At 45.4% G+C, this 20120-nt stretch overlaps 1 protein-coding gene across 2 annotated transcripts in view; it reads left to right on the top strand.

Annotated features, from left to right (window-relative positions):
- Window positions 1-20120, top strand: part of LOC148442504 (calpain-1 catalytic subunit-like) — a 193876-nt gene that overhangs the window by 89947 nt on the left and 83809 nt on the right. For both annotated transcript variants that reach the window (XM_088463878.1, XM_088463879.1), the window contains exons 10-11: window positions 9705-9844; window positions 12530-12690. In XM_088463878.1, the coding sequence (XP_088320004.1) occupies window positions 9705-9844; window positions 12530-12690 (301 nt within the window). The remainder of the gene's footprint in view (window positions 1-9704; window positions 9845-12529; window positions 12691-20120) is intronic.

Here is a 20120-nt window from a genome sequence, read left to right as displayed (position 1 = left end):
GATGAGGTAGACTGCACGCTATAGTAGAAATAATGCGCTAGACTGCACGCTATAGTAGAAATGATGCGGCAGACTGCACGCTATAGTAGAAATGATGCGGTAGGCTGCACGCTATAGTAGAAATTATGCGATAGACTGCACGCTATAGTAGAAATGATACGGTAGACTGCACGCTATAGTAAAAATGATGCGGCAGACTGCACTCTATAGTAGAAATGTTGCAGTAGACTGCACGCTATAGTAGAAATGATGCACTAGACTGCACGCTATTATAGAATTGATGCGCTAGACTGCACGCTATAGTAGAATTGATGCTCTAGACTGCATGCTATAGTAGAAATGATGCAGTGGACTGCACGCTATAGTAGAAATGATGCGGTAGACTGCACGCTATAGTAGAAATGATGCGAGAGACTGCACGCTATAGTAGAAATGATGCGGTAGACTGCACTCTATAGTAGAAATGATGCGGTAGACTGCTCGCTATAGTAGAAATGATGCGATAGACTGCACGCTATAGTAGAAATGATGTGGGAGACTGCACGCTATAGTAGAAATTATGCGGTAGACTGCACACTATAGTAGAAATGATGCAGTAGACTGCACGCTATAGTAGAAATGATACGGTAGACTGCACACTATAGTAGAATTGATGCTCTAGACTGCATGCTATAGTAGAAATGATGCGGTGGACTGCACGCTATAGTACAAATGATGCGGTAAACTGCACAATATAGTAGAAATGATGCAGTAGACTGCACGCTATAGTTGAATTGATGCTCTAGACTGCACGCTATAGTGAAAATGATTCGGTAGACTGCACGCTATAGTAGAAATGATGCGGTAAACTGCACAATATAGTAGAAATGATGCAGTAGACTGCACGCTATAGTAGAAATTATGCGGTAGACTGCACGCTATAGTAGAAATGATGCAGTCGACTGCACGCTATAGTAGAAATTATGCGGTAGACTGCACACTTAGGTTTAAATTATGCGGTAGACTGCACGCTATAGTAGAAATGATGCGATAGATTGCACGCTATAGTAGAAATGATGTGGGAGACGGCACGCTACAGTAGAAATTATGCGGTAGACTGCACACTAAAGTAGAAATGATGCAGTAGACTGCACGCTATAGTAGAAATGATGTGCGAGACTGCACGCTATAGTAGAAATTATGCGGTAGACTGCACACTATAGTAGAAATGATACAGTAGACTGCACGCTATAGTAGAAATCATGCGGTAGACTGCACGCTATAGTAGAAATGATGCGGTAGACTGCACACTATAGTAGTAATGATGCGGTAGACTGCACGCTATAGTAGAAATTATGTAGGAGACTGCACGCTATAGTAGAAATGATATGGTAGACTGCACGCCATAGTAGAAATGATGAGTTAGACTGCACACTATAGTAGAAATGATGTGGGAGACGGCACGCTATAGTAGAAATGATGCGGTAGGCTGCACGCTATAGTAGAAATTATGCGGAAGACTGCACGCTATAGTAGAAATGATATGGTAGACTGCACGCTATAGTAGAAATGATGCGGGAGACTGCACGCTATAGTAGAAATTCTGCAGTAGACTGCACGATATTGTAGAAATGATGCGGCAGGCTGCACGCTGCAGTACAAATGATGCGGGAGACTGCACGCTATAGTAGAAATGATGCGGCAGACTGCACGCTATAGTAGAAATGATGCGGGAGACTGCACGCTATTGTAGAAATGATGCGGCAGACTGCACGCTATAGTAGAAATGATGCGGCAGACTGCACTCTATAGTAGAAATTATGCGGTAGACTGCACGCTATAGTAGAAATGATGCACTAAACTGCACGCTATAGTAAAATTGATGCGCTAGACTGCACGCTATAGTAGAATTGATGCTCTAGACTGCATGCTATAGTAGAAATGATGCGGTGGACTGCACGCTATAGTAGAAATGATGCGGTAAACTGCACAATATAGTAGAAATGTTGCAGTAGACTGCACGTTATAGTTGAATTGATGCTCTAGACTGCACGTTATAGTGGAAATGATGCGGTAGACTGCACGCTATAGTAGAAATGATGCGGTAAACTGCACAATATAGTAGAAATGATGCAGTAGACTGCACGCTATAGTAGAAATTATGCGGTAGACAGCACGCTATAGTAGAAATGATGCAGTCGACTGCACGCTATAGTAGAAATTATGCGGTAGACTGCACACTTATTTTGAAATTATATGGTAGACTGCACGCTATAGTAGAAATTATGCAGTAGACTGCACACTTAGGTAGAAATTATATGGTAGACTGCACGCTATAGTAGAAATGATGCGATAGACTGCACGCTATAGTAGAAATGATGTGGGAGACGGCACGCTACAGTAGAAATTATGCGGTAGACTGCACACTATAGTAGAAATGATGCAGTAGACTGCACGCTATAGTAGAAATGATGCGGTAGACTGCACGCTATAGTAGAAATGATGCGGTAGACTGCACGCTATAGTAGAAATGATGTGGGAGACTGCACGCTATAGTAGAAATTATGCGGTAGACTGCACACTATAGTAGAAATGATGCAGTAGACTGCACGCTATAGTAGAAATGATGCGGTAGACTGCACGCTATAGTAGAAATGATGCGATAGACTGCACGCTATAGTAGAAATGATGTAAGAGACTGCACGCTATAGTAGAAATTATGCGGTAGACTGCACACTATAGTAGAAATGATGCAGTAGACTGCACGCTATAGTAGAAATGATGCAGTAGACTGCACCATATAGTAGAAATGATGCTGTAGACTGCACGCTATAGTAGAAATGATGAGGCAGACTGCACGCTATAGTAGAAACGATGCGGTAGGCTGCACGCTATAGTAGAAATTATGCAGTAAACTGCACGCTATAGTAGAAATGATGCGGTAGATTGCACGCTATAGTAGAAATGAGCGGTAGACTGCACGCTATAGTAGAAATGATGTTGCAGACTGCACGCTATAGTAGAAATGATGCGGTAGACTGCACGCTATAGTAGAAATGATGCGGTAGACTGCACGCTATAGTAGAAATGATGCGGTAGACTGCACGCTATAGTAGAAATTATGCGGTAGATTGCACACTATAGTAGAAATGATGCAGTAGACTGCACGCTATAGTAGAAATGATACGGTAGACTGCACACTATAGTAGAAATGATGTGGTAGACTGCACGCTATAGTAGAAATGATGTGGGGATGGCACGCTATAGTAGAAATGATGAGTTAGACTGCATGCTATAGTAGAAATTATGTGGTAGTCTGCACGCTATAGTAGAAATGATGCGGTAGACTGCACGCTATAGTAGAAATGATGCGGTAGACTGCACGCTATAGTAGAAATGATGCGGCAGACTGCACACTATAGTAGAAATGATGCGGTAGGCTGCACGCTATAGTAGAAATTATGCGGTAGACTGCACGCTATAGTAGAAATGATGCGGTAGACTGCACGCTATAGTAGAAATGATGTGGGAGACGGCACGCCATAGTAGAAATGATGCGGTAGACTGCACGCTATAGTAGAAATTATGCGGTAGACTGCACGCTATAGTAGAATTAACGTGGTAGACTGCACGCTATAGTAGAAATGATGCTGTAGACTGCACGCTATAGTAGAAATGATGCGGTAGACTGCACGCTATAGTAGAAATGATGCGGGAGACTGCACGCTATAGTAGAAATTATGCGATAGACTGCACGCTATAGTAGAAATTATGAGGTAGACTGCACGCTATAGAAGAAATAATGCGCTAGACTGCACGCTATAGTAGAAATGATGCGGCAGACTGCACGCTATAGTAGATATGATGCGGTAGGCTGCACGCTATTGTAGAAATTATGCGGTAGACTGCACGCTATAGTAGAAATGATACGGTAGACTGCACGCTATAGTAGAAATGATGTGGGAGACTGCACGCTATAGTAGAAATTATGCGGTAGACTGCACACTATAGTAGAAGCTATGCAGTAGACTGCACGCTATAGTAGAAATGATGCAGTAGACTGCACCATATAGTAGAAATGATGCTGTAGACTGCACGCTATAGTAGAAATGATGCGGCAGACTGCACGCTATAGTAGAAATTATGCGGTAGGCTGCACGCTATAGTAGAAATGATGCGGTAGACTGCACGCTATAGTAGAAATGATGCGGTAGGTTGCACGCTATAGTAGAAATGATGCGGTAGACTGCACGCTATAGTAGAAATGATGTGGCAGACTGCACGCTATAGTAGAAATGATGCGGTAGACTGCACGCTATAGTAGAAATGATGCAGTAGACTGCACGCTATAGTAGAAATGATGCGGTAGACTGCACGCTATAGTAGAAATGATGCGATAGACTGCACGCTATAGTAGAAATGATGTGGGAGACTGCACGCTATAGTAGAATCTATGCGGTAGACTGCACACTATAGTAGAAATGATGCAGTAGACTGCACGCTATAGTAGAAATCATACTGTAGACTGCACACTATAGTAGAAATGATGCGGTAGACTGCACGCTATAGTAGAAATTATGTAGGAGACTGCACGCTATAGTAGAAATGATGTGGGAGACGGCACGCTATAGTAGAAATGATGAGTTAGACTGCATGCTATAGTAGAAATTATGCGGTAGACTGCACGCTATAGTAGAAATGATGCAGTAGACTGCACGCTATAGTAGAAATGATGCGGTACACTGCACTTAGGTAGAAATGATGCGGTAGACTGCACGCTATAGTAGAAATGATGTGGGAGACGGCAGGCCATAGTAGAAATGATGCGGTAGACTGCACGCTATAGTAGAAATTATGCGGTAGACTGCACGCTATAGTAGAAATAATGCGTTAGACTGCACGCTATAGTAGAAATGATGAGGTAGACTGCACGCTTTAGTAGAAATGATGCGGGAGACTGCACGCTATAGTAGAAATTAGGCGGTAGACAGCACGCTAAAGTAGAAATTATGTGGGAGACTGCACGCTATAGTAGAAATGATATGGTAGACTGCACGCTAAAGTAGAAATTATGAGGTAGACAGCACGCTATAGTAGAAATGATGCGGGAGACTGCACGCTATAGTAGAAATTATGCGGTAGACTGCACGCTGTTGTAGAAATTATGCGGTAGACTGCATGCTATAGTAGAATTAATGTGGTAGACTGCACGCTATAGTAGAAATGATGCGATAGACTGCACGCTATAGTAGAAATGATGTGGGAGACTGCACGCTATAGTAGAATCTATGCGGTAGACTGCACACTATAGTAGAAATAATGCAGTAGACTGCACACTATAGTAGAAATGATACTGTAGACTGCACACTATAGTAGAAATGATGCGGTAGACTGCACGCTATAGTAGAAATTATGTAGGAGACTGCACGCTATAGTAGAAATGATGTGGGAGACGGCACGCTATAGTAGAAATGATGAGTTAGACTGCATGCTATAGTAGAAATTATGCGGTAGACTGCACGCTATAGTAGAAATGATGCAGTAGACTGCACGCTATAGTAGAAATGATGCGGTACACTGCACTTAGGTAGAAATGATGCGGTAGACTGCACGCTATAGTAGAAATGATGTGGGAGACGGCAGGCCATAGTAGAAATGATGCGGTAGACTGCACGCTATAGTAGAAATTATGCGGTAGACTGCACGCTATAGTAGAAATAATGCGTTAGACTGCACGCTATAGTAGAAATGATGAGGTAGACTGCACGCTTTAGTAGAAATGATGCGGGAGACTGCACGCTATAGTAGAAATTAGGCGGTAGACAGCACGCTAAAGTAGAAATTATGTGGGAGACTGCACGCTATAGTAGAAATGATATGGTAGACTGCACGCTAAAGTAGAAATTATGCGGTAGACAGCACGCTATAGTAGAAATGATGCGGGAGACTGCACGCTATAGTAGAAATTATGCGGTAGACTGCACGCTGTTGTAGAAATTATGCGGTAGACTGCACGCTATAGTAGAATTAATGTGGTAGACTGCACGCTATAGTAGAAATGATGCAGTAGACTGCACGCTATAGTAGAAATGATGTGGTAGACTGCACGCTATAGTAGAAATGATGCGGGAGACTGCACGCTATAGTAGAAATGATGCGATAGACTGCACGCTATAGTAGAAATGATGAGGTAGACTGCACGCTCTAGTAGAAATAATGCGCTAGACTGCACGCTATAGTAGAAATGATGCGGCAGACTGCACGCTATAGTAGAAATGATGCGGTAGGCTGCACGCTATAGTAGAAATTATGCGGTAGACTGCACGCTATAGTAGAAATGATACGGTAGACTGCACGCTATAGTAAAAATGATGCGGGAGACTGCACGCTATTGTAGAAATTATGCGGTAGGCTGCACGCTATAGTAGAAATGATGCGGCAGACTGCATGCTACAGTAGAAATGATGCGGCAGACTGCACTCTATAATAGAAATGTTGCAGTAGACTGCACGCTATAGTAGAAATGATGCACTAGACTGCACGCTGTTATAGAATTGATGCGCTAGACTGCACGCTATAGTAGAATTGATGCTCTAGACTGCATGCTATAGTAGAAATGATGCAGTGGACTGCACGCTATAGTAGAAATGATGCGGTAGACTGCACGCTATAGTAGAAATGATGCGAGAGACTGCACGCTATAGTAGAAACGATGCTGTAAATTGCACAATATAGTAGAAATGATGCAGTAGACTGCACGCTATAGTAGAATTGATGCTCTAGACTGCACTCTATAGTAGAAATGATGCGGTAGACTGCACGCTATAGTAGAAATGATGCGGTAGACTGCACAATATAGTAGAAATGATGCAGTAGACTGCACACTATAGTAGAAATTATGCGGTAGACTGCACGCTATAGTAGAAATGATGCAGCCGACTGCACGCCATAGTAGAAATGATGCGGTAGACTGCACACTTAGGTTGAAATTATGCGGTAGACTACACGCTATAGTAGAAATTATGCAGTAGACTGCACACTTAGGTAGAAATTATATGGTGGACTGCACGCTATAGTAGAAATGATGCGATAGACTGCACGCTATAGTAGAAATTATGCAGTAGACTGCACACTTAGGTAGAAATTATATGGTAGACTGCACGCTATAGTAGAAATTATGCGGTAGACTGCACAGTATAGTAGAAATGATGCGCTCGACTGCACGCTATAGTAGAAATGATGCAGTAGACTGCACACTTAGGTAGAAATTATATGGTAGACTGCACGCTATAGTAGAAATGATGTAGTAGACTGCAATCTATAGTATAAATGATGCAGTAGACTGCACGCTATAGTAGAAATGATGCAGTAGACTGCACACTTAGGTAGAAATTATATGGTAGACTGCACGCTATAGTAGAAATTATGCGGTAGACTGCACGCTATAGTAGAAATGATGCGCTCGACTGCACGCTATAGTAGAAATTATGCAGTAGACTGCACACTTAGGTAGAAATTATATGGTAGACTGCACGCTATAGTAGAAATGATGTAGTAGACTGCACGCTATAGTATAAATGATGCAGTAGACTGCACGCTATAGTAGAAATGATGCAGTAGACTGCACACTTAGGTAGAAATTATATGGTAGACTGCACGCTATAGTAGAAATTATGCGGTAGACTGCACGCTATAGTAGAAATGCTGCGGTAGACTGCACGCTATAGTAGAAATGATGCGGTAGACTGCACACTATAGTAGAATCGATGTGGTAGACTGCACGCTATAATAGAATCGATGCGGTAGACTGCACGCTATAATAGAATCGATGTGGTAGATTGCACGCTATAATAGAATCCATGTGGTAGACGTCACGCTATAGTAGAATCGGTGTGGTAGACTGCACGCTATAGTAGAATCGATGTGGTATACTGCACACTATAGTAGAATTGATGTGGTAGACTGCACGCTATAATAGAATCGATGTGGTACACTGCACGCTATAATAGAATCCATGTGGTAGACTGCACGCTATAATAGAATCCATGTGGTAGACTGCACTCTATAGTATAATCGATGTGGTAGTCTGCACGCTATAATAGAATCCATGTGGTAGACTGCACGCTATAGTAGAATCGATGTGGTAGACTGCACGCTCTAATTAAATCGATGTGGTAGACTGCACACTATAGTAGAATCGATGTGGTAGACTGCACACTATAGTAGAATCAATGTGGTAGACTGCACACTATAGTAGAATCGATGTGGTAGACTGCACGCTATAGTAGAATCGATGTGGTAGACTGCACACTATAGTAGAATCGATGTGGTAGACTGCACGCTATAGTATAATCGATGTGGTAGACTGCACGCTATAATAAAATCGATGTGGTAGACTGCACACTATAGTATAATCGATGTGGTAGACTACACACTATAATAAAATCGATGTGGTAGGCTGCACGCTATAGTAGAGTCGATGTGGTAGACTGCACGCTATAGTAGAATCGATGTTTTAGACTGCACACAATAGTAGAATCGATGTGGTAGACTGCACGCTATAGTAGAATCGATGTGGCAGACTGCACGCTATAATAAAATCGATGTGCTAGACTGCACGCTATAGTAGATTCGATGTGGTAGACTCCACGCTATAATAAAATCAATGTGGTAGACTGCATGCTATAATAGAATCGATGTGGTAGACTGCACGCTATAATAAAATCGATGTGGTGGACTGCACGCTATAGTAGAATCGATGTGGTAGACTGCACGCTATAGTAGAATCGATGTGGTAGACTGCATGCTATAATAAAATCGATGTGGTAGACTGCACACAATAGTAGAATCGATGTGGTAGACTGCACACTATAGTAGAATGCATGTGGTAGACTGCACGCTATAATAAAATCGATGTGGTAGACTGCACGCTATAATAGAATGCATGTGGTAGACTGCATGCTATAATAAAATCGATGTGGTAGACTGCACACTATAATAAAATCGATGTGGTAGACTGCATGCTATAGTAGAATCGATGTGGTAGACTGCATGCTATAATAAAATTGATGTGGTAGACTGCACGCTATAGTAGATTCGATGTGGTAGACTCCACGCTATAATAAAATCGATGTGGTAGACTGCATGCTATAATAAAATCGATGTGGTAGACTGCACGCTATAGTAGAATCGATGTGGTAGACTGCACGCTATAGTAGAATCGATGTGGTAGACTGCATGCTATAATAGAATCGGTGTGGTAGACTGCACACAATAGTAGAATCGATGTGGTAGACTGCATGCTATAATAAAATCGATGTGGTAGACTGCACGCTATAGTAGAATCGATGTGGTAGACTGCACGCTATAGTAGAATCGATGTGGTAGACTGCATGCTATAATAGAATCTATGTGGTAGACTGCACACAATAGTAGAATCGATGTGGTAGACTGCACACTTTAGTAGAATCGATGTGGTAGACTGCACACTATAGTAGAATGCATGTGGTAGACTGCACGCTATAATAAAATCGATGTGGTAGACTGCACGCTATAATAGAATGCATGTGGTAGACTGCACGCTATAATAAAATCGATGTGGTAGACTGCACGCTATAATAAAATCGATGTGGTAGACTGCTCGCTGTAGTAGAAACCATTTAATTATTACATATAGAGTATTAATAGGGGCAAATAAATCCATGTAATATGTCTTTCCCTTGTAGGATGCTCTGCGAGGATTTCTGCAGCCTATTCTCCTGGATTGTTATCTGCAGAGTGGATCTGGACTCCTCCCATCATAGCGCTACTCACCTGCGCGGACGCTGGGAGAGTGGAGTTAATGCGGGTGGAGGTCGCAGACTGAGTGAGTGCTTATATTAATATCTCCGTGAAATCAGGTGATTCGTGGCAGCAGCAGCCGCACAATTATTTACGACACGCGGGGAAACTGATTTTATTATCTTCACACTTTTCAAAATCATTGGAAAAAGCACAAAAAGAATCATAAAGATTAACAAAAATCAAATCTTCCGATTGTTAATAACCGACTCTCTAACAAATAACCATACACTAAAACGGCTTCTACCCTATATAATTGTGAGGACCTGATTCAGCAAGGAACACGTAGACGCAGGCTCCCGGGCGCTGCGAGAATATGCTAATGAATGCATACGCATGGCAATCGCAGCAGAATAAGCTGACGCCCAGCACTACATAATACCACCCACTTCCTTTTACTGGCGTCCTCTATACCTGGCAAGACAGCGGAAACATCGGTAACATCGAGAACCATCGGACCCATACGCACAATAGTGTTTGACCTGACCCTCCGACAGACATAGCGAGACTTCCTGTGTGCAACTAGACCTCAGGCTGCGTCCGTTGCCACAAGGGCTTATTTGTGCATGCCCCTAATACGCACAGGCGCGCCTGCATTTGCCCGACCACTCCGCCGCCACCACCCACAAACGACACTTCCTGTCAGTCACTTGTCCCTGGGGCTGCGGACTCCTTGCGTACACACCCTCTATCGCACTGGATACGCATGCGCAGAGCAGAACCATTGACCGATTGTGTGCGTCTCATCCGTCCGTTCCTTGCTGAATCAGGCCCTGCGCTCACTACTAATGATGTCATCGCGAATGTTGCTGCTCTCTGCAGGAGGATAAATGTAAATACTGTATCACACATCATACTTGCCTACTTTTGAAAAAGCTTTTCAGGGAGATTGTGAAGGCAGCACCTATGAGCGTGGCGGTAAAGTGGGCGTGTACTGCTACATCTGAGGGGCGTGTCATAAAACTGATTTACATTCACATGTAAATGAGCCCCAAAGCCGTTAGTAAGATCTACTTGTTGATGAGAACACACTGATACTTCTCAGAAAATGCATGTAGCCATAGGGATCATTGGGCCTGATTCAGAGCCGTTCGCTATTTGCGGTCGTTCGTTCAAAAACAAGGGGTGGCTATTCAAATGATCAGTTCGCAAATTGCAGTCTGTTCACACCTCTAAGTCTGAATGAGCGAGCAAAACATACGCTCGTTTATTTGTTAAAAACGCCCCCTGGCCGCACGCACCATACGTCATGTCCGCTATTTATTAGATTAATCGAGTACATCGACCAGCGTATGAACTGCTCGCTATTCTTGTGGTTGGTTTTTGCTACCACAATCTTGCGAGCAGTTCTGGCTATAAAATAACCCAGTGACGTGGTCAATGACGCTGCTGTATTAATTATGCACACCCATAAAACGCCCGTTTTGACCTTTAAGCACGCCTGCGTTCGGATCTCCACTCCCCATTTTCAAGCACCTTCCCCTGTTACCACCCACATACGCCTCATTCTGTCACTCAAAATAGCAGGCACTCGCTATATTGCAAGCACATGAATTTCGGCCGCACTGACTGGTTCGCGCATGCGTATAACGATCCGTACGCATGCGCAGATGTGCGAACATCGCTCGGAACGAGCGTACTGCCGCTAGCGAGTGGCTCTGAATGAGGGCCATTGTGCCTTATACCCAATGCAGGGAAATTATACTAATGATCCTATTTGAATGTATATATCTCTGTTTTGTCTTTTATATAACAGTGTCATAATGGGGGTAAGGTGAAATGAGGGAGATTGGTAGACTCTTCAGGGAGACAGGGAGATTGCTGCTATTTCGGGGAGTCTCCCTGACAATGAGGGAGAGTTGGCACGTATGAAATACTGTATTTCACACACATGGAATAGAAGAGGTTAATGGGTGTCTTATTAAATGGGGAATATAAATAATAATATACAAATAAATATTTAATTTTTCCTGTATTTTTTACAGTCCTAGATTTAAAAAAAAATAATTCTGAAGTATCTGAGACAAAGGACCTTATTCAGAGGCGGTCGGAGGATGCAAGCGGTCGCTCAGAAACTGGGCGGCCACTTGCATCCTGACCGCCCACCTGTGTTGCGGTCGTTAGGCTGTGGGTTTACACCCACAGCTCTAACGTCCGCTCGGGTGATGATCACGATGGTCAGAGACCATCGCGACCATCGGGGCTTACGACGAGACGCTAGGGTAGGGTCTCACTTGTCGTAAGCCCCGGAGAGCTTCTGGCTCTGTCAGAGCCGGAAGCTCTCCACTGACATCACTAATGATGTCAGTGGGGCCTCCCCCAAACGGTAGGCGTTCCCATGGGAACGCCTCCGTTTGGGCTGCCACCCTTCCGGCCCGCCTTCCAAACGGGGCGAGCTGTCAATCAACATCAACAGCTCGCCCCCTTTGGAAAGAGACCCGCTACGACCGGCGCTGTCGGTCGTAGCAGGTCTCACGCACGCGCACGAGGGAGCCGGCTCTCTCGTGCGCATGCGCACTGGCCAAACATCGAGGCGGCCGTGCGGTCGTAGACCGTACGGCCGCCTCTGAATAAGGTCCAATGTATCTATATATTGTGACATATTGTACCTTTAGTGACAACAGATTATGCTGCAATAATATAATTATTGTGTTACTAATAACAACATAGATAAGGGAGGTGAATTAACTATAACCTACATATTACTCAGGATCCTTTTTCACTAACCCACAATTCCGGGTCCGTGTGGGCGTGGCTTCAGATGAAGAGGAGGAGCTTGGCACTGCAGGGGAGCGCTGGACAGTGTTGGTGGAGTTGATGCAAACGGACAGACGGACAGACAAGCTCCACATCGCTTGTCATCTATACAAAGCAAGTACTTACCTCCCAGTCACTCACCTCCCAGTCACTCACCTCCCAGTCACTTACCTCCCAGTCACTCACCTCCCAGTCACTCACCTCCCAGTCACTCACCTCCCAGTCACTTATCTCTCAGTCACTTATCTCCCAGTCACTTAAACTTCCATATTAGCACAGTGTGAGCAAGTATATCCTCAGGGCCATAACATGGGGTCTGCAAGCCATGCTGCCACCCAGGGGGCACAAGGCCAAGGAAACTATACTGTTGCTGCCCAATATAACCTGTAAGTGGCTGCAGAGTGCCTGTAATGTGATCTGCCAAACAGCTAAGCTCCTGGTGCCGGAGAATACCCAGCACTCTCTTTGTGATGCCATGATGTGCAGAGGGTGATGCCAACCCAGGGCACATTATCGCCCTACTATGGCTCTGTGTGCCCTTAATACCACTGGGCATTCTACTACCAGAGGAAGATTAGTATTAATAGGAGGCCTGTTCTTATCCTACAACCAACAACTCAAAGAATTATCAGCTGACATAGTACTAAATACTACTGTTCTCTCCTGGTGTAACCCAGGCACATATACTACTGTTCTCTCCTGGTGTAACCCAGGCACATATACTACTGTTCTCTCCTGGTGTAACCCAGGCACATATACTACTGTTCTCTCCTGGTGTAACCCAGGCACATATACTACTGTTCTCTCCTGGTGTAACCCAGGCACATATACTACTGTTCTCTCCTGGTGTAACCCAGGCACATATACTACTGTTCTCTCCTGGTGTAACCCAGGCACATATATTACTGTTCTCTCCTGGTGTAACCCAGACACATACACTACTGTTCTCTCCTGGTGTAACCCAGACACATATACTACTGTTCTCTCCTGGTGTAACCCAGGCGCATATACTACTGTTCTCTCCTGGTGTAACCCAGGCGCATATACTACTGTTCTCTCCTGGTGTAACCCAGGCACATATACTACTGTTCTCTCCTGGTGTAACCCAGGCACATATACTACTGTTCTCTCCTGGTGTAACCCAGGCACATATACTACTGTTCTCTCCTGGTGTAACCCAGGCACATATATTACTGTTCTCTCCTGGTGTAACCCAGACACATACACTACTGTTCTCTCCTGGTGTAACCCAGACACATATACTACTGTTCTCTCCTGGTGTAACCCAGGCGCATATACTACTGTTCTCTCCTGGTGTAACCCAGGCGCATATACTACTGTTCTCTCCTGGTGTAACCCAGGCGCATACACTACTGTTCTCTCCTGGTGTAACCCAGGCGCATACACTACTGTTCTCTCCTGGTGTAACCCAGGCACATACACTACTGCTCTCTCCTGGTGGAACCCAGGCACATACACTACTGTTCTCTCCTGGTGGAACCCAGGCACATACACTACTGTTCTCTCCTGGTGGAACCCAGGCACATATACTACTGTTCTCTCCTGGTGTAACCCAGGCACATACACTACTGTTCTCTCCTGGTGTAACCCAGGCACATACACTACTGTTCTCTCCTGGTGTAACCCAGACACATACACTACTGTTCTCTCCTGGTGTAACCCAGGCACATATACTACTGTTCTCTCCTGGTGTAACCCAGGCACATACACTACTGTTCTCTCCTGGTGTAACCCAGGCACATACACTACTGCTCTCTCCTGGTGGAACCCAGGCACATACACTACTGCTCTCTCCTGGTGGAACCCAGGCACATACACTACTGTTCTCTCCTGGTGTAACCCAGACACATACACTACTGTTCTCTCCTGGTGTAACCCAGGCACATACACTACTGTTCTCTCCTGGTGTAACCCAGGCGCATACACTACTGTTCTCTCCTGGTGTAACCCAGGCGCATACACTACTGTTCTCTCCTGGTGTAACCCAGGCGCATACACTACTGTTCTCTCCTGGTGTAACCCAGGCGCATATACTACTGTTCTCTCCTGGTGTAACCCAGGCACATACACTACTGTTCTCTCCTGGTGTAACCCAGGCACATATACTACTGTTCTCTCCTGGTGTAACCCATGCACATACACTACTGTTCTCTCCTGGTGTAACCCAGGCACATACACTACTGTTCTCTCCTGGTGTAACCCAGGCACATATACTACTGTTCTCTCCTGGTGTAACCCAGGCACATATACTACTGTTCTCTCCTGGTGTAACCCAGGCACATATACTACTGTTCTCTCCTGGTGTAACCCAGGCACATATACTACTGTTCTCTCCTGGTGTAACCCAGGCACATATACTACTGTTCTCTCCTGGTGTAACCCAGGCACATATACTACTGTTCTCTCCTGGTGTAACCCAGGTACATATACTACTGTTCTCTCCTGGTGTAACCCAGGCACATACACCACTGTTCTCTCCTGGTGTAACCCAGGCACATATACTACTGTTCTCTCCTGGTGTAACCCAGGCACATACACTACTGTTCTCTCCTGGTGTAACCCAGGCACATACACTACTGTTCTCTCCTGGTGTAACCCAGGCACATATACTACTGTTCTCTCCTGGTGTAACCCAGGCACATATACTACTGTTCTCTCCTGGTGTAACCCAGGCACATATACTACTGTTCTCTCCTGGTGTAACCCAGGCACATATACTACTGTTCTCTCCTGGTGTAACCCAGGCGCATATACTACTGTTCTCTCCTGGTGTAACCCAGGCGCATATACTACTGTTCTCTCCTGGTGTAACCCAGGCGCATATACTACTGTTCTCTCCTGGTGTAACCCAGGCGCATATACTACTGTTCTCTCCTGGTGTAACCCAGGCACATATACTACTGTTCTCTCCTGGTGTAACCCAGGGGCATATAATACTGTTCTCTCCAGGTGTAACCCAGGCACATATACTACTGTTCTCTCCTGGTGTAACCCAGGCGCATATACTACTGTTCTCTCCTGGTGTAACCCAGGCACATATACTACTGTTCTCTCCTGGTGTAACCCAGGCACATATACTACTGTTCTCTCCTGGTGTAACCCAGGCACATATACTACTGTTCTCTCCTGGTGTAACCCAGGGGCATATACTACTGTTCTCTCCAGGTGTAACCCAGGCGCATATACTACTGTTCTCTCCTGGTGTAACCCAGGCGCATATACTACTTTTCTCTCCTGGTGTAACCAAGGCGCATATACTACTTTTCTCTCCTGGTGTAACCCAGGCACATATACTACTGTTCTCTCCTGGTGTAACCCAGGCACATATACTACTGTTCTCTCCTGGTGTAACCCAGGCACATATACTACTGTTCTCTCCTGGTGTAACCCAGGCACATACACTACTGTTCTCTCCTGGTGTAACACAGGCACATATACTACTGTTCTCTCCTGGTGTAACCCAGGCACCTATACTACTGTTCTCTCCTGGTGTAACCCGGGCGCATATACTACTGTTCTCTCCAGGTGTAACCCAGGCACATATACTACTGTTCTCTCCTGGTGTAACCCAGGCGCATATACTACTGTTCTCTCCTGGTGTAACCCAGGCGCATATACTACTGTTCTCTCCGGGTGTAACCCAGGCGCATATACTACTGTTCTCTCCTGGTGTAACCCAGGGACATATACTACTGTTCTCTCCTGGTGTAACCCAGGGGCATATACTACTGTTCTCTCCAGGTGTAACCCAGGCACATATACTACTGTTCTCTCCTGGTGTAACCCAGGCGCATATACTACTGTTCTCTCCTGGTGTAACCCAGGCACATATACTACTGTTCTCTCCTGGTGTAACCCAGGCACATACACTACTGTTCTCTCCTGGTGTAACCCAGGCACATACACTACTGCTCTCTCCTGGTGTAACCCAGGCACATACACTACTGCTCTCTCCTGGTGTAACCCAGGCACATACACTACTGTTCTCTCCTGGTGTAACCCAGGCACATACACTACTGTTCTCTCCTGGTGTAACCCAGGCACATATACTACTGTTCTCTCCTGGTGTACCCCAGGGGCATATACTACTGCTCTCTCCTGGTGTAACCCAGGCACATATACTACTGTTCTCTCCTGGTGTAACCCAGGCACATATACTACTGTTCTCTCCTGGTGTAACCCAGGCACATATACTACTGTTCTCTCCTGGTGTAACCCAGGCACATATACTACTGTTCTCTCCTGGTCTAACCCAGGGGCATACACTACTGTTCTCTCCTGGTGTAACCCAGGAGCATATACTACTGTTCTCTCCTGGTGTAACCCAGGCACATATACTACTGCTCTCTCCTGGTGTAACCCAGGCACATATATACTGCTCTCTCCTGGTGTAACCCAGGCACATATACTACTGTTCTCTCCTGGTATAACCCAGGCACATATAGTACTGCTCTCTCCTGTGTAACCCAGGCACATATACTACTGCTCTCTCCTGGTGTAACCCAGGCACATATACTACTGTTCTCTCCTGGTGTAACCCAGGCACATATACTACTGTTCTCTCCTGGTGTAACCCAGGCACATATACTACTGTTCTCTCCTGGTGTAACCCAGGCACATACACTACAGTTCTCTCCTGGTGTAACCCAGGCACATATATACTACTGTTCTCTCCTGGTGTAACCCAGGCACATATACTACTGCTCTCTCCTGGTGTAACCCAGGCACATACACTACTGTTCTCTCCTGGTGTAACCCAGGCACATACACTACTGTTCTCTCCTGGTGTAACCCAGGCACATATATACTACTGTTCTCTCCTGGTGTAACCCAGGCGCATACACTACTTTTCTCTCCTGGTGAAACCCAGGCGCATATACTACTGCTCTCTCCTGGTGTAACCCAGGCACATATACTACTGTTCTCTCCTGGTGTAACCCAGGCACATATACTACTGTTCTCTCCTGGTGTAACCCAGGCACATATACTACTGTTCTCTCCTGGTGTAACCCAGGCACATATACTACTGTTCTCTCCTGGTGTAACCCAGGCACATATACTACTGTTCTCTCCTGGTGTAACCCAGGCACATATACTACTGTTCTCTCCTGGTGTAACCCAGGCACATACACTACTGTTCTCTCCTGGTGTAACCCAGGCACATATACTACTGTTCTCTCCTGGTGTAACCCAGGCACATATACTACTGTTCTCTCCTGGTGTAACCCAGGCACATATACTACTGTTCTCTCCTGGTGTAACCCAGGCACATATACTACTGTTCTCTCCTGGTGTAACCCAGGCACATATACTACTGTTCTCTCCTGGTGTAACCCAGGCACATATACTACTGTTCTCTCCTGGTGTAACCCAGGCACATATACTACTGTTCTCTCCTGGTGTAACCCAGGCACATATACTACTGTTCTCTCCTGGTGTAACCCAGGCACATACACTACTGCTCTCTCCTGGTGTAACCCAGGCGCATATACTACTGTTCTCTCCTGGTGTAACCCAGGCACATATACTACTGTTCTCTCCTGGTGTAACCCAGGCGCATATACTACTGTTCTCTCCTGGTGTAACCCAGGCATATATACTACTGTTCTCTCCTGGTGTAACCCAGGCGCATATACTACTGTTCTCTCCTGGTGTAACCCAGGCATATATACTACTGTTCTCTCCTGGTGTAACCCAGGCGCATATACTACTGTTCTCTCCTGGTGTAACCCAGGCACATATATTACTGTTCTCTCCTGGTGTAACCCAGGCGCATATACTACTGTTCTCTCCTGGTGTAACCCAGGCATATATACTACTGTTCTCTCCTGGTGTAACCCAGGCGCATATACACTACTGTTCTCTCCTGGTGTAACCCAGGCACATATATATTACTGTTCTCTCCTGGTATAACCCAGGCACATATATTACTGTTCTCTCCTGGTGTAACCCAGGCGCATATACTACTGTTCTCTCCTGGTGTAACCCAGGCGCATATACTACTGTTCTCTCCTGGTGTAACCCAGGCGCATATATTACTGTTCTCTCCTGGTATAACCCAGGCGCATATATTACTGTTCTCTCCTGGTATAACCCAGGCACATATACTACTGTTCTCTCCTGGTGTAACCCAGGCACATATACTACTGCTCTCTCCTGGTGTAACCCAGGCACATATACTACTGCTCTCTCCTGGTGTAACCCAGGCGCATATACTACTGTTCTCTCCTGGTGTAACCCAGGCGCATATACTACTGTTCTCTCCTGGTGTAACCGAGGCGCATATACTACTGTTCTCTCCTGGTATAACCCAGGCGCATATACTACTGTTCTCTCCTGGTGTAACCCAGGCGCATATACTACTGTTCTCTCCTGGTGTAACCCAGACGCATATACTACTGTTCTCTCCTGGTGTAACCCAGGCGCATATATTACTGTTCTCTCCTGGTATAACCCAGGCACATATACTACTGTTCTCTCCTGGTGTAACCCAGGCACATATATTACTGTTCTCTCCTGGTATAACCCAGGCGCATATACTACTGTTCTCTCCTGGTGTAACCCAGGCGCATACACTACTGTTCTCTCCTGGTGTAACCCAGGCACATATACTACTGTTCTCTCCTGGTGTAACCCAGGCACATATACTACTGTTCTCTCCTGGTGTAACCCAGGTACATATACTACTGTTCTCTCCTGGTGTAACCCAGGCACATATACTACTGTTCTCTCCTGGTGTAACCCAGGCACATATATTACTGTTCTCTCCTGGTGTAACCCAGGCACATATACTACTGTTCTCTCCTGGTGTAACCCAGGCACATATACTACTGTTCTCTCCTGGTGTAACCCAGGCACATATACTACTGTTCTCTCCTGGTGTAACCCAGGCACATATACTACTGTTCTCTCCTGGTGTAACCCAGGCACATATACTACTGTTCTCTCCTGGTGTAACCCAGGCACATATACTACTGTTCTCTCCTGGTGTAACCCAGGCACATACACTACTGTTCTCTCCTGGTGTAACCCAGGCACATACACTACTGTTCTCTCCTGGTGTAACCCAGGCACATACACTACTGCTCTCTCCTGGTGTAACCCAGGCACATATACTACTGTTCTCTCCTGGTGTAACCCAGACACATATACTACTGTTCTCTCCTGGTGTAACCCAGGCACATATATACTACTGTTCTCTCCTGGTGTAACCCAGGCACATACACTACTGTTCTCTCCTGGTGTAACCCAGGCACATACACTACTGTTCTCTCCTGGTGTAACCCAGGCACATATACTACTGTTCTCTCCTGGTGTAACCCAGACACATATACTACTGTTCTCTCTCCTGGTGTAACCCAGGCACATACACTACTGTTCTCTCCTGGTGTAACCCAGGCACATACACTACTGTTCTCTCCTGGTGTAACCCAGGTACATATACTACTGTTCTCTCCTGGTGTAACCCAGGCACATATACTACTGTTCTCTCCTGGTGTAACCCAGGCACATATACTACTGTT

The sequence above is a fragment of the Taudactylus pleione genome, unplaced genomic scaffold (assembly GCF_031769625.1).
Source record: "Taudactylus pleione unplaced genomic scaffold, aTauple2 ptg001487l, whole genome shotgun sequence".
Lineage (NCBI taxonomy): Eukaryota > Metazoa > Chordata > Amphibia > Anura > Myobatrachidae > Taudactylus > Taudactylus pleione.
This window is presented reverse-complemented; position numbering and strand designations above follow the sequence as displayed.